This window comes from Loxodonta africana, chromosome 2 (genome assembly GCF_030014295.1).
Source record: "Loxodonta africana isolate mLoxAfr1 chromosome 2, mLoxAfr1.hap2, whole genome shotgun sequence".
Lineage (NCBI taxonomy): Eukaryota > Metazoa > Chordata > Mammalia > Proboscidea > Elephantidae > Loxodonta > Loxodonta africana.
The window spans coordinates 58,356,608-58,372,854 of NC_087343.1; the positions used below are offsets into that span (position 1 = coordinate 58,356,608).

At 39.4% G+C, this 16,247-nt stretch overlaps 1 protein-coding gene across 2 annotated transcripts; it reads right to left on the reverse strand.

Annotated features, from left to right (window-relative positions):
- Positions 1-6,932: 6,932 nt before the first annotated feature.
- ESM1 (endothelial cell specific molecule 1) lies at positions 6,933-16,044 on the reverse strand. 2 transcript variants are annotated; one of them, XM_003408033.4, is made up of 3 exons: positions 15,080-16,044; positions 11,663-11,815; positions 6,933-8,700 (listed from the first exon to the last, which is right to left on the reverse strand). In XM_003408033.4, exons 1-3 carry the CDS (start codon positions 15,378-15,380, stop codon positions 8,600-8,602), a joined length of 555 nt encoding a protein of 184 aa, XP_003408081.1. In that variant the 5' UTR covers positions 15,381-16,044; the 3' UTR covers positions 6,933-8,599. The 2 variants fall into 2 exon arrangements, with proteins under 2 accessions (XP_003408081.1, XP_003408082.1); XM_003408034.4 differs by lacking the exon at positions 11,663-11,815.
- Positions 16,045-16,247: the final 203 nt, after the last annotated feature.

The window sequence follows — 16,247 nt, forward strand, 5'->3', positions numbered from 1 at the left end:
CTTACAACTTTGCACATAAGCTGTTACCCACACTTTCCACTGAGGACACTGAGATGGATTGTGGTTAAATTGCTCCAGGCAAATAGCTATTGAGTAGCACAGTGTGTTCATCCTGACTCCATCTGACTCCAAAACTCCAAGGTCCTTCCACAATACTTTAAGATGCTCAGAAATATTAAAAAAAATCCTAACTATGTATAGTTAGCTCAGAGCCATCAATAAGATAGTCCAATGTTCTCTTTCTTAATCTATTTTGTATTACTTTTGAAGACTTACAATTGAATTTATATTTAAATTATTAAAACCTATAATGCACATACCATTACTTATACTGGTGTCATTCCTCCTGCATATAGGGTTTATCTTCTACCACTCAATCAGCTGTCAGATTATTACAACTATTACTTTTTTCCCTGAAGAGATATGTTATCATAGCTTTTAAGAAAATGGAAACCTCATACTGGGAACTGCTTATGTAGAAGTCGTCCACGACGTTTGTTTAATAATCACTTCCAAGTTGTTAATTCCTGTTTTCACTAGACACAACAAAAACAGGAAATATTTACCAATTTCACAGGTGTCAGGAAATACTTTTAAAAATTCTGGTGGCCTGGGCCACCCGCTTGAGCAGATAACATTTCCGCGCATAGGTGCAGAAGGTAAAATATGCACTTTGATCCACAGACCTTCGTCTATACTTTCTAAGTCATTCACTGAAGTTGCTTTGTTTGCTTAACCAAAGATTTGTTCTAGAAGAGAGGTGCAATTTGTGCAAACGTGCTTTGTAGACTTTCTAGTATTTGCAAGAAAACTGCAATTCTCTCCATTTACTTGGTTGGAAATTCTGTTTTCATAACTAACCAAGTGCCAAGATGATAAATATACATCTCCAAACTACTGAAAGATAAAGCTATGTTCCAGAGTTGCCATTTATGCAGTATGCCACTGATTTGTTTTATGCTGCAGTTTAAATATTCAAAAATGGAGCTTTATTCATTTTCCCAATTATAAAATTCACTGCAAAAAAAAAAATTGGAAGATAGATGAGGTATGAAGAATAAAACTAAAATCACTATTAAAGTCCTGATTTATATCCATTTATATATTTTTTCACAAAAATGAGATTATTCGTATGGTATTGTAACATGCTTTTCTTTTTTTAACATGCTTCCCCCCCCCCCCATTTAATATACAGTAGAAGTGCTCTTAAGCAACCCCCTCTGAATAGTCTCACTGAGTTACCAGGTCTCTGTTCTCTCCATGACGTACCCTGAAGGACCGGCAGGCAGGTTTTCCTCTGAGATGCACCCGCGCATTCCCACTTGAACCAACTGAAGTAAAACCATACCAAGAATTTGTGGCATTTGGTCCCAAACCACTGTTACCACTGTTGGATAATTTAATTACATGTTATGTAGCTCAATGAGCTAGCAATGCAAAAACGAGGATTGTTGTTTCTGTAAGAACTAAGGTGAAATGTTTTGAGGAAATCAGATAAAGGTATCACTTTCAAAAAACAGCCACTCTCAAATTCAGTCATAAAAATCTAGAAGGAGCCTGCACTTTGATTGGGAAGTAGGCAAGGAAGACGACATGCACTTCATCCGATAGCCACGTGGCCTGGCCCAGTGCCAGAACTGATTACGTTGTCCACCTAGCTGTGGAGTGAACATGTTCTGTATCAATAACTACATACATGCCTCCTTATTTTCAGTGTCTACCTTGTATTCAATTCTTGATTATACTCCTATTTCTTAGCCAATAACCTATCAATGACCCTTTCAGATTATTTACAATTTTCTACTACTGGAAAAATATTGCAACATTTATTGTATTTACAGTTTGCAGAGTTTAAAAAATTATTTCTTTAGAATAAATTCATAGAAGTAGAATTTCTGCATGAAAGGATATATACTTTTTAAAGTCTTCCAACACGCTATCAGCTATCAGATTATTACTGCAATTACTTTCCCCTGAAGAGACGTATGTTATGATAGCTTTTAGGAAAACGAAAACCTCTGTATACATACATACACACACATAAGCACACACACTTTTTTTTTTAATATAGGGAGGTAAACTAAATATTTCAGTGTTTGTTAAAAGTCTAGGAGTTCCTGGGTGGCACAAACGGTTAAGAGCTGGACTACTAACCAAATGGTTGGTGGTTCAAACCCACCCAGAGGCACCTTGAAAATAAGGCCTGGTGATCTGCTTCCAAAAGGTCACAGCCTTGAAAATCCTATGCACACATGTGGTCACCATGAGTAGAAATCAACTCAACGGAACTAACAACACCAATAATGGCTAAACGTGGTACAATGATAAGTAATAAAGTTTTTACCACCATGCATAAGATTTTATAACCTAGTTTACTTGATCTGCAAAATAAAAGGTTTAAACTAGAATTCTTTAGGTCCCTCTTTTCAGTCTCAATATCTCATATATCCATTCACTCCTTTATTTTCTAGGAGGTTGGAAGTGTATAAATACATCTACTTTGTAAGAGTTATGACTAAAAACTGTATGTAAGTGGAATTTTTATAAGCAGAATTCATGTAACCAAATCAAACTCTACCGTTGCTCCAAAAAGTCTTTATTTCCATTTCTGATTAATAACCCTGAGTTGAGAATAGTCAAATCTCTCTAATCTTGGAAGGAAAAAAAAGATAGAAACAAACACTCTCTTCTTAGCAAAAGTGTCCCTCCAGTTACAGACTGACTGTCCTCTGCCCTTCCCAGACAACACTCTGGAAACTCCCATGCAATTTTCAGCCCTCCTCCAGTCAGGCTTCCACTCCAACTTCTTCATGGACGGAGCTCAACTGTAGTCACTGGGGACCTCCTAAGGACTCTTCAGCTCTGCCTGATCTCTCCATGACATATGACAACACTGGTCACTCTCCTTGAATGTCTTTCTACGAGACCAGAGGCTCCTCGGTTACTTCCAAAATCTCTGCCTCTCATTTCCGTCTTCCTTCTACTTGTACCTGAAGTCCCCACAATTTAGCTTAAAGTTTCTCTGACATTCCACAACCCTCCGAGTTGCTTAAATAGTTGTGTGTCTTCAAATGAAAAATTAAATGTACCAACTGGTTAAGAAACATTGCAATGCATTCTTTCACAGGGTCAACAATGATTGGCTTTGTTTGTTTCCTTTTTAGGCGTGTCTAGGTTTCCCACATTATATGGTCCCTGGAACAGCAACATTTGCATCACCTGGTATGGTCAGTTTTATGTGTTACCTTGGCTAAGTTATGATTCCCAGTTGTTTGGTCAAACACTAATCTAGCTGCTGTCATGGAGTAGTTACATGTGATTAAATGGGTAGAGCGGTTTACTTCCATAATGTAATGTAATGTAATTACTTTATATCTAATGTGATATACAAGGTCCCTGGTGGTGCTAACAGTCTATGTTCAACTAATAACCTAAAGGTTGGTGGTTTGAGCCCACCCAGTGCTTCTTACTACAGAAGAAAGGCCTGGCAAACTGCTTCCACAAAGATTACAGCCAAGAATACCTACGAAGAAGTTCTACTTTGTAACATATGGGGTCACCAAGAGTCGAAATAGGCTCAAAGGTAACAGGTTTTTTTTTTTTTTTAATGTTATGTGATGTAATCATTTTCCATAATGTAATGTTACCCATCAGTTAGCTGAGGTCATGCCAGTATCAGGTGAATCCAAAACCTAATCACTTCTGAGTTATAGAAAGAGCAGAATAGACACAGAGACACAGACCCGGGGGGGAAGGGAAGACTGACTATGGAGACAGATGCATCTAGGTGTCCAGGAACTCCAAGGATTACTGGCAGCAATTAGAAGTACAAGAAGAAGTACAACCAGAGTGCTCCTTAGAAACAAGTATGGCAAGACTACTTTGGACATGTTTTCAGGAGGGATTAGTCCCTGGAGAAGGACATCATGCTTGGTAAAGTAGAGGGTCAGGGAAAAAGGGGAAGAACCTCAACAAGATGGATTGACATAGTGGCTGCAACAACGGGTTCAAGCATAGCAACAATTGGAAGGATGGTACAGGACCAGGCAGTGTTTTGTTCTGTTGTGCATAGACTCACTATGAGTTGGAAGTGACTCAATGGCACCTAACAACAATGACTAGACGATAAATTAGGCAAGAAAGGACCTCCCTCTAGAGTTAGGCCCTGAATTCAAACTTCTAGCCTCCAGGTAATTCTGGTGCAAGCTAAAGTTTGAGAACCGCTACCCCATATTACAGAAACCCTGGTGGCATAGTGGTTAAGAGCTACGGCTACTAGCCAAAAGGTCAGCAGTTTGAATCTACCAGGTGCTCCTTGGAAATCCTATAGGGCAGTTCTACTCTGTCCTATGGGGTCACTATAAGTCGGAATCGACTCAACAACAACAGGTTTTTTTTTTTAATTCTATTTTATGCACCCATAAAGCTAGACCTTAATTTAATGACTAGAGTAACTGATGGGAAATCAAAAATAATCAATTCTCTAAATATCTGTGTGATATTGGATTATATCAACAGGGTCCTTTCTTCCAGGAAGCTCATGATAAAGGAAGAGAAAAAAATTCAGGATGGAAACAGCAACCCTCCCAAATTGCCTCTTACAAAAAAACGCAGCCTGCTTTGGCTACCAGGGGAATTATATTACCCTTCTTCTGCTGGTGATGTCCCCAGTACCTGTGGGAGAAGCTCCCCCTCCCTTTGTTGCCCTGGACAACCCTATTTGTCAAATTCATTGACTCCAGTATGATACCCATTTTCTTCAGTCACTTCACATCCCAACAGGCAAAGCTACTAGTCATCGGGAAGACAGAGAGGCTGACAAATGAAAGGAAAAGAGAGACTGTCTGCTTTCTCAGCAGTTGATACTCTGGTGGAGACAAAAAGCCTGTTACCTGCTTTATTCATTGATTCATTCCTCTACCTAACCATCCCTCCACTCATCCGTTTATCCGTCTACCCATCCAACCCTCCTCCCATCCATCCCTATATCCACCTATCCATCCACCCGTCCACCCGTCCACCCGTCCATCCATCCATCTGTCCATCCATCCACCCACCCATCCATCCATCCAAAGAATATTTATTGTGTTGACTGTGCGTCAGCTTGGATTCTCTCCAATATTAAATGAAGTTCAGCCCCGTTGGAGACCGCTGATCTATGGCATTTTCTTTTGCTTCTCCAGTGCTTTCCAGAATGGTCCATTGGGGTGTAAGAAGAAAACCTCAGAACGTTTATTTACATTTATTATTTCATCTTTGTTTAAAAATTTCTTGTCTGAGTATATGTTTTACAATGAACGTAATATTAATACTATATATAGTGTGTATACAGCTTCAAACTGCAGGCTCAAAATATTTGTGATAAAAAATGTGCAGCGATTTGAAAAATAAAAAAAAAATTTGGAGACCACTACAATGAAGAATAGAGTCAGAAACCAACAGAGCAATCTCGGAAAGACAAGTACCAGCATTTATGAGAAAGAGTGTGAAGAACCCAGGTAGCTTGAAGCTGGGCTTCTAGAAAACATGCTTACAACTGAGCACTAATGGGCCCACCTTTGTTTGGTTTTATTGCCCACAGTCACGCAATTAGTAACTGCAGAGCTAGAAGAAAAGACAAGTCCCTGCCCCAAGCTAGCTCTCGTTCCACTGCTCCACACCACCATAAAGGGATCTAGACTGAGGCCCGGGCTTCAGGTCCAGGCCTCAAATCTTTACGAAACCCGCTCCCTGATGGCATATCCTGAAATTTCATTACACCCGGAGGAAGGAAAGCCTTTTAGTGCTCTCTGTTTTTATTTAATAAGGGTCTTAATATCTTGCATTAATGTAACTTTTTATTTCATTCACAACCAGGTCTACCATCTTAAAAAAAAAAAAAAAATCAGGCAAATGAGATGTTTTTCCTTATGCAGATCCTTATAAAAACCACCAAAAAACCCACTGCATTTTATCAATTCACTCAAAATGTTTCCATAATTCCTCCTAAGTGTGAGTCAGCATATGCTGTTCTTGGATATGACACTGTCAGTACTCCAAATTGTAAGTTACTCTGTTTTTCAACAGGCACTGAAAGAATCGGCTTGTCTTGTGTTTCCTGAAGTGCAACCACTTTCAAAATATAAGGAGATAAATAAAAATGAAATACAAGTATTACTTCTGAGTAAGAACATAAATGAGCTGATGAAAATGGATTGGCATTTATAGATCCATAATTTTCAGTCAATAGCTAACAACTAATTGAAATTTAATTATTTTGGGTTTCCTTTCAGAATCTGGAAACCCTGGTGGTGTAGTGGTTAAGAGCTACAGCTGCTAACCAAAAGGTCCCCAGTTTGAATCCACCAGGCACTTCTTGGAAAATCTATGGGGCAGTTCTACTCTGTCCTACAGGTTCACTATGAGTTGCAATCAACTCGAGGGCAACGTTCCCCTCCCCCGCACCCCCCCCCTCCAATATAGAACTTGGGAAGTTTCCACCTTCAAGAAGTTAAAATCCAGGAAAAGAAAGCAAAGCAATGAAACAGAACACAATATGCCCTGAGTTCAGTGTTTTAATCCTATGGTAGAGCCAACCAACGAAGGATCTAGAAACTGTCATTTCAAACCTTAGCTCCCTGGCTAACTTAAGTCACAGATAGAAGTGTTCATATATTTTGCCTCCATAGAATGGGCTAATATATAGAGATCTACAAGAAGGCATAAGAGCCCTGGTGGCCCACTGGTTAAGTGATACAGCTGCTAACCAGAAGGTGAGCAGTTTGAATCCACTAGCCGCTCCTTGGAAACCCTGTGGGGCAGTTGGAACCGACTCAAGGGCAACCAGTTTGGTTTTGGCTTTACAAGATGGCACAGGACCAGGCAACGTCTTGTGCTGTCATGCGTAAGATCTCCATGAGTCAGAGCTGACTCAACCGCAACTAACGACAACTTTAAAAATGCTAGAAGGAACAAGTAGGCCAAAAATGTAAAGCAAAGAAATAAGAGTGCTAGCTTATATTTTGGTGGAAGAGGCTTATCTGTAGCAGAAAATTCAGTTTAAGAACCTGCCTTTTAATATGCATAAAGGGCACATTAAATTCATTTGCATGAATCATTAAAATAACTTGAAATCATAAATAGACTCAGAACAGCTGTGTCTTGGTTTTTTATTGAACGGTAATAAACTTGTCCTTTTAAAACAAAACAGCTTATTCAGCTTATATTCAAAGACCCTCCCACATCCATGTCCACAAGTCTGTTGACAAACTTCTAGAATAAAATATAGGTAAATAGTGAAATAATTCTTAAATAAGTTCTCCCCTCCAAATAAAATACTTTTGCAAATATTTCCTGAAGTCATTTATTACAACAATTTTCTTTGTGCTGAGGTCCTCCCAGTTGTATTCCTTATTCATGTTTGAAAGAAAAAGAAACATGAAAATGAGCCACATCTTGAAGTTGACATGCTTCCTGCTGAAAATTGACTCTTCGGTTACAAACCTCTTAAGAAGCTATTTTCCACTTTAAATTTTAAACTCATTTAAGCCACTACGTCTGCTTTTAAATAAATTCTCTCTGTTGTTCATTTTTGACAATCCATAAACCCATAGTGACTGGATTTTTCTAGGTTTCTCTTATGCTTATTACTGTTAACATTATTGTAATTATTAATAATAAATTTACAATGTCTCTAATGTTGAAAAATGTTATAGAGTTGCATCTTTATCTAACCATTTTAAACAGACTTAATATGTTCATTTCCTCAAAAAAAAAAAAAAAAAACAAGAGGATGATAAATATGGGTATGGTACAGGGGATGACTCATAGTAAAAAAAAATTTTTTTACAAAAATATATAAATATTTACCCTCACAAGCGGGCAAAACACTTCCTAGCTCTACCTCTGAGGTTGCATTCTTTAAAACCATGTATGGAAGTGTGTGCTTACCCTCTGCCACAGTATCATCCCTCAGATACACCTAACCTGGGGACGGTATTAGCAGCCCTTTGAAACCGGCCTCACTTCAAGGCTGTTACTCAAATTCCCACAAGCTTCAAACATTCTCCACTTCCTTCAGGGGGTTTCTGGCTGTTTTGTTCTGACTTTTCCCAAAGTAAAAAAGCACACTAAAATTCTATTGAAACTGCCACAAGGAAGAGCTAAATATTACACTCCGTCCCCCACCCCCACTTTTCCTTGCTCATAACTCTTCCTCCATCCTGCGTCCCAACATTAATGTGCATCCCAGTCAAAGAACCCGCAGGCAGGCTCACCATGGGCTTCAGCTTTGGCTAGATTTCTCTTGGACTGACCCGCCTCCACGTTCACATGATCTAAATGGCATTTGTAGCTCTTCAATATTACTATACACACACTTAACAAATCTATATGTTCAGCATTCAGATAGTTAACAATTATCTAAAAGTATTCAGTCATATGCATTTTATAGATTGTGAGTAGCCTACCTTTTTTTTTTTTTTTTTTTGGACCCACCCTGAATTGCAATTGGTTTTCAAAAATTATATGTCCCTATGCTATAATCTAGACTGTTCCTAAATGTTGCCTGTGTGTTGAACAATCATTAAAGTAAAGCCTTCACTTGGAAATCCCATCAGTATCAGCGTGGGTTTAACCATTTCATTACAGGAGACCGGGCCACATTCTCTTTCACAATTTCTTCCCTCACAGCATTTCCATCTCCAGATGCCACGTCATGCTCTGAAATTAGAAGGAATACAAATCATGCTCAAATGCTGATAACTCCGAGATCAAGCAAAGCTTTGCCTTTTTTTTTAACAATGGAATTCAAATGAAATCTTTAATATATATAAAGATTATGTGCTACTTATATTCACCACTCCATCTAAATTTTTTTTTTTATCTAAGACAGAACTCCCTTGAATTGTTTTTCTTTATACACCTACCACCACCTGATGTTATCTTAAGGATGTATTTGTCTTTTTTTTTTTTCTGTATTATCTCTGCCCACCATTGGAATACAAGCTCCACGAAGGCAGGGACTTGACTTTGTTCACCACTATACTGCCAGCCTGGAACATAGTAGGTTTTCAGTGAATATTTCTTGAATGAGTAAATGCTGTAAAAATAGATCTCTGTGTAAGTTTTTCACACTAACTGATATGGGAAAAAGATTAGCTTATTGTTATAGCTCCAAAAGGCAAAGAGAGACCAACAATTAGAAAGTTGGAGAAGATGATCTCACACAATCCAGGTATGGAAGGGACCTCGGGGAGCCCCTGTGCTAGTAAACCTCAGAGCCATTTAACCTGCTCTCGAAGGCTGGTCCCAAACAGTTCCATGCAGAGGTGATGTGAAGCCTGTGGCAGAACTGAGGCCCCCAAGCCCTCTCCTGTAAACTACAGCACATGAACCCCAAGAAGCCTCATGTAGCCAAGGCACGATTCAGCACAGGGGCTCCTAGGAAGCCTCTCCAGGAGGTCTTTGGGATATAATGCTCTCCATTCAGTACTTGACCAAGGTTTACCAAGATTATGCTACTATCACTTTTTGTTGCCAATGAAAAGAAACACTCTAGGTCAGAGGAGGGAGAAAATCAACTGTTTTTCCATAAACTTCTAATAAGGATCCCGATACCTAATTTTGGTATAGAAATATATTTGTGTAACTTATAATTTCTGCCCAGAAATAAATCTGTTTCCTAGATAACATATAGCTATAAAGATATTAGCAAAATCTGCAAACAAACGAGTGAGGGTGGCAGGCCTGAGGAAAGACTGCAGGGCAGCCCAAGACAGGCCAAGGGCAAATACCGCTTGTCCTGTGCGCCAGGAGGGACACAGGTGAGACACAAGGAAGAGTTCCTTCCCGTCATGGGGATTATTTCAAAGGTGAGTTCATGGCTCCCCATAGATTTCATCCCAGACACTAACAAAGATTCACAATGGATTCAATTTTCTCTCTAGACCTTAAATGAGTAAGATGGGTGTGTGACCTGTCACCTCAAAATACTTTTTAGTTTGTGGTTTCAAGAAAGCAAAATAAGACAAAAAGAAGCTGCAAGTGTTTGAAGCACCTCGCTGTACTGAGACAACAGATTTCAAACCTGTACTGAAAGCAATCTAGCTTTTCACAAACTTTTCAGTTCTCAGAAAACAGACTGGTGGTTGCTAGGGGCTGGGAGGAGGGGAGAATGGGGAGTAGTAACTGCTTAATGGGTGTGGAGTTTTTTTTTAGGATGGTGGAAATGATCTGGAACTAGACAGAGGCAGTGGTGCACAGCATTATGAATGTACTTAATGCCACCGAACTATTTACTGTAAAATATTGATTTTATGTTATATGAATTTCACCATAATAATAAAAGAAAAAAATTCCAGGTCTTATGAAATCCAGTGCTTTTCTATCTTGCTTTTCAATGACCGTAAGGACAAATCATAAACAGGTAAGATGTCTATAATGTCTCCATTTCCCAATCAAATATTCACAAAGATACCCACCCAACAGGTAAAAAGAAGTTTTTGATTTACATTAATGTTTAAGGGCATAACCACTCTTAAAACAAATAGTTCACTTAAATACAGAATATTTCCCCCACATTTTAGTATGCTTAGTTGTACCCATCTGTAGGAAGGAGGTGAAGTTGGGAAAATGAAGACATGTGCCAAATATTTTATATCTTAATTAATTTGAAGAAGAATGGATTTGGATTAACAACTATTTATATCAGAGAAAAAGTGTACAGTTTGTTGATACTAGAAGTTGCTGTGTCTACATGTTGTTTTAAATGAGTTATTTTCATCTTAATGGTGCTTACTGTACTAGCCATTTATTCAACCAGATAACCAAATATGTGCCTCCCATCGTCTTACAAGCTGGGTATTTCTCAGGTTCTAACAAACTGTGGAAGAAACACACATGGACTAACAAGAAGTACATGAGCGTTAGTACAATTACATTCATTTCCCAAATTTCAATCACGGACACTATCTCCCACCCTCCCCATAAAAATGCATGCTTGGAATGGTTCCATTGAAGTGTCTCCATTTGGCTTTAAAAAAAAGAAAGAAATGTTCTATATTCTCTATCTTGGCTCTTAAGCCTTATCCAATAAATTCCTCAGAGTATTTTTTCTATGTGAAGTTGGGAGAGAAGTAGCTTTGTCTGCTAAGTATATAAAACAGATCACTGAAGAATTTGAAGAACTTTGTGTATCTCAGTTATTTTTTAATTACAGGTTCTTTAGTAATTAATCATATTAATATGCTTCATAGAAACTGGGTAAACTTTAGGGGAGGCTATATTATCCTCAAAATTCTTAATGCGACCTTTTAAAAAACAACAGTAACAACCAAACACAATAACCGTCCGTCTTTCCCCTGGGTAAAATACAGAAAACGAAATCATACAAATTAACATCTTATTCTGCTCACAAGGAGCCGTGGTGGCACAACAGTTAAGTGTCCAGCTGCTAAATGAAAGGTCCGAGGTTTGAATCCCACCAGTGGCTCCACAGGAGAAAGGCCTGGCAGTTATGGACTTGAAAACCCTATGCGGCAGATCTACTCTGTCACATGGGGTTGCCATGAGTCGAAACAGACTTGACGGCACCTAACAAAAATTCTACCCACTGACATTTTTCAGGTTTTTCAAATTGAAAATGAGACTTTGGTGTCAATGTTTACATGGAATCAATTCTTACCTGTGTGAGAAACTAATCTCCTGTTGGAAGACTTGGCTACTGAATATTGGAAGGAGGGAAATTTGAGGCATTTGCCGGTCTCCCTGTCACATATGCCCGATGGACAGCTGCAGGTCTCTTTGCATTCCATCCCGAAGGTGCCGTAGGGGCAATCTGGGGGCAAGGAAGGGGTTAAGAGAGAGGGCTGATGGGCTTAAGCCCCTACCCTAAAGGGTCCTATAAACACAGCCTTAGGATTTGAACAAATCTCATGAATCTTGGCTGTAAAATAAAACCCAATTCTCAAAAAACTCAGCCTTTGAAATTTGAAACTTCACATCACAAAACACAAAATCTCAAGACACTCAAAACACTAAGAGCAGAAAATGGACCAAAGGCTCTGCTTTAATGCCTTGCTGCAAAGTTTAGTTGAAGACAGTTACACACAACCAGCCCCTCTGGCCCAGGTGTAATTCTGTTTCTTCTCTGCTTAAATACCGGTCCACAGGTTGTCACAGGTTACCACTGCACCAGCTCAGTGAAGGTGGGAAATTGAGCAGACATACCCGTCAGCTCCTCAAAGACTTTAAAGGATGTGCTACTGTCTTCGAATTCACTGTGTACAGAGAGAATGTGCTGTTTTAAATGCATGGGGGGGGTCTTCAAACTAGCCAGGGCTAAAGGACTGTCACCAAGCTTACCAATTAATTACACGACATGATCAATCCTCTAGGGAGCCGCTCCCACTCTTTTCAAGTTCCTTATCTGTCAAACGGCAGTACAATTTATCTAACTTCCTTGTTAGGATTCACTAGTAAAACCCTTTGCAAAGTTAAGATGCTGTATACTAAGTGTACAAGAAAGCCGAGGGTTAACTATTTCTATACCTACCCCAAACTAGAAGCTTTAGAGTTCCAGTGTTCTTATACTTGGACTAAAACATACTTGGGCTAAAACATATAGTAAGAGGATAAATTCCTTTATTTAAATTGCTTGGTTTTTGTGATATAAACCACATCTCAGTTGTTTAACCAATCTTTAAGCACCAAGGAAAATAGATGTAGAATGTTTGTTCTCTTGGTGGGAAAGTATCTTTGTAAATGTACAATCACCTATGGGTGAAGAGACAAGCTGTAAGGTATCTGGAGTCTTTGGCAATCTAGTATTCCACGGAATGATCTAGATGTTAAGGAGATGTATTTTTAAAGAGATTTAGGATTGCTCTTTTCAGCATCTTTCAGATTGCAGAAGAGCCTGGTTTCAAACATTTCTCTCCCTGCTGGGAAGACTACTCCCTATAAAAGGGATCTTGAAAAAGCCTCTTGCATAAAAGCACACAGGATTAGGATTTGATTGTGTCTGCAGTGATGTTCAGGATACTGAAAACAGAAACTTAGTCAAATTCCCAGTGGTACTCCTATTGTATCCCCTGATGTACTGAACAGCGCTAAGCATATAGTAAGTGTTCGATACACATGCGTTGGCGGGTTGATTGCAATCTGGGCAACAGTCTGGGCAACACAATGCCAAACATCTGAATATTTAGAAAACATCTGGCTATGCAGCTGAAGTATACAGTTTCCACGTGGGTGTTCAGTAAAAACGCTGAAGGAGGGAGTTTACCTCTAACCAAATAGAAGATCTCCATCTAGAGCTGCTGAGACTCACATAGATTTATTCTTTCTAGCAGAGAGAAAAATGTTTGAAACCAGGCTCAGGTGCAATCTGAAGGATGTGGGAAAAGAGCAAGACTAGACCTCTTTAAAAACGTATCTCATTAGCACCCACCTCCATCATTCCATGAAATATCAGACTGCTAAAGACTCCAGGTGCCTTACAGCTTGTTTCTTATAGCGATTGTACATTTACAAGGACATTTCTATGCCAAGAGAAAAAACAATCCATTGCATATTCTGGCTATATCGTAAGTATGATTGTGTTAACCACTTCCTCCCTAACTTCCGTATGTGAAGTACTGCTTTCTTGGTTGATAAACCCTGTGATTTGCAGAAACTACAGATCCTAGTGAGTGGAAAGAAACACATGTATGTTCTCCAAAGGAAATGTTTCATCAGTTTTCTACCTTTGATTGGTTATAAACAAAAACTGAATTTCTCCTAGTTTTCTTTCTTAATCTTTAGCATGTTTTGTGGGTTAAAAGGTGATTAATCTATACAGTATGTGTCTAAAAGGAAAAATAATGAGATTAGTGAGATTAGCTCAATAATGGGTGATTACCACTCATTAAAGAATACAATTGTACCAAATACTTAAAATATAAGCATTATTTTTAAAATTTCCCAATCCTTTTAATAATTTTAAAAGCTTCTTTGTATTATAATACTGATGGATGGTATTACAATACTGATGAATGGGGCTACAGAACAAGTGTTACATCTTAATAATAGCTCTTAATGATGAGCTCAGTAGATGTCCATAAAAAAACAAAAAAACCCAAACCCTTTGCTGTTGAGTCAATTCCGACTTATAGTGACCCTATAAGGCAGAGTAGAGCTGCCCCATAGGGCTTCCAAGGAGCAGCTGGTGGACTCAAACTGCCAACCTTTTGGTTAGGAGCCAAGCTCTTAACCACTATGCCACCAGGGCTAGTAATTTAACATCACCATTCTTTTAATTCTAAACATTTTAAACTACAGTAACTAATTTTAAAATAAATTCTACAAATACTAAACTACATGATTTAGCTATAATTTCAACCTAATAAAGTTCCTCTGTGCCTATGGAAGACTGCCAACTTCATTCTTTACAGATTTCTAATTTTTCTTTTTCCTTACTGTTATTTTTTCTTGCCTTACGCCATCTACTCTTTTTCTAAATAACCAAAACCTTTATAAAGTAGAATGAGGTCTGTTTTATATTTCAGGGTACCCACTTCCAAAAATGTGAGCTATTTCGTTAGATGTCATAAGCCCACTCAATTCCATAAAGTACATTAGCGTCCATCAGAAATATTTGACCGTGAGTGATGACCTCCACCCTGTGAATCCCTTCATGATTAAAGAATCACTAAAACCCAGGGCTAGAAACCATTCCAAGAAGTTATCTAGTGAAGACCTCTGTAATCACCACCTGGCAAAGGAGCTGGCACCTCAACCATCCATAATGGATTACCTGTCATGTTTTTAAAGTGTTCTGGAAAAGGAGGCAGGATAATCTTCTCTTGCAACGTTTTTCCTTAAATCTCCTAAACATTATGAGTGAGTTGCTGTATCTCTTTCTGCGCTTCCCTGCACACTGATTTATATTGCTAAGTGCAGAGTCACCCTTCTCTCTCTGCCTCTGACGATGCCTGTGTTGGGTCAATAACCCAAGTGCATTTACCCCCTTAGTAATTAACAGGAAAGCCTCCTCACCTCCCAAGCTGGCTAAAAGCCCTCAGCTGGCCCTGGCGAGGAGCAGCAAGGGGTCACTCTTTACCTTTGCAGATACCAAACTCGTCACCAAAATCATCCTCCTCACTGTAAAACTGACACCTTAGCCCAGGGCCACACTTGACGCCATCCATGCCCGAGACTGTGCGGTAGCAAGTTTCGCCCAGCCCAGCGGCACACACGCGACAGCAGCCACAGTCGTCCAGCACAGTCCTCTTGCAGCGCAGGCTGCTTTTGCAATTGTTACTGTCACAACGTTCAGGGCAATCCACCGCATACTTGGTGCTCCAGGCCGTCACCAGGTGCACAGGGACAAGGAGAGCTGTCAGCAGCAAGAGGCTCTTCATGTCTCCCAGCAGCCTCAGGCTCAGCGTCCTGCGTCTTAGCCTTCGCTGGTGGGACGCAGCCGTCCAGCTTCCAAAGTGGTAGCTGAGCCTCTGCCTACACGTTTATGAGCTTTATACACTGGATTGCCCACATGCTTTCCCGTCATCAATTTCCTCAACCCAGCAGCAGCGCTGTCCTCCTGCCAGGCTGTCTTGTTTTAGTTTATGAAATCCAGGATGAAGGCTGGATTAACACGCTGCTGCCATCCAGGAATTGAAAAGCCCAAGCTGATGTCATCTGTTATGTTTAGATGGTTGTTTTGCATGAGGATTGAAAAACTCGTTCACATCCGTCTCAAGGGCTCAAGGACGTCTGTGAAAGGGGAATAAAGAAGGTCGCAGAACCTCTTGCAGGACAGGAATTGTTCTGACACAGGCATGTTACTTGGGCGTAGCTTTATCTCAGAGCCTCTGTAGTCAGAAGGAAAATGATATCGACTTGAATCATCAGGACTGAAGAAGCTTCTTTAAAAAAAATAAATAAACATTTGGTATTTCCCCTTAGTAAATAGCTATGAGATCATTTGGAAGAAGAAAGGATTATATTATGCCTTTTCAATACTTGGAAGAAAGAAATATTTTGATAGGGATTTTTTTTTAAGACCCTCTCTTCCTTCCTCCCCCTCCTCTCCTGCAAATGTTATTTCTAAAGCAATTCATATCGCATATATCTAAATCTATCAGGGATATAGCAGTATTTCTACTAAGATGTGGAAACGCAGCAGAGAATTTCCTTTAAAATTAATACAAAAAGCCACAAAAGAGGTAAGACCCTGCTGGCACTGTCCGTGGGTTACTCAATTCTGGAACAACTTATCAGTTGGGTTT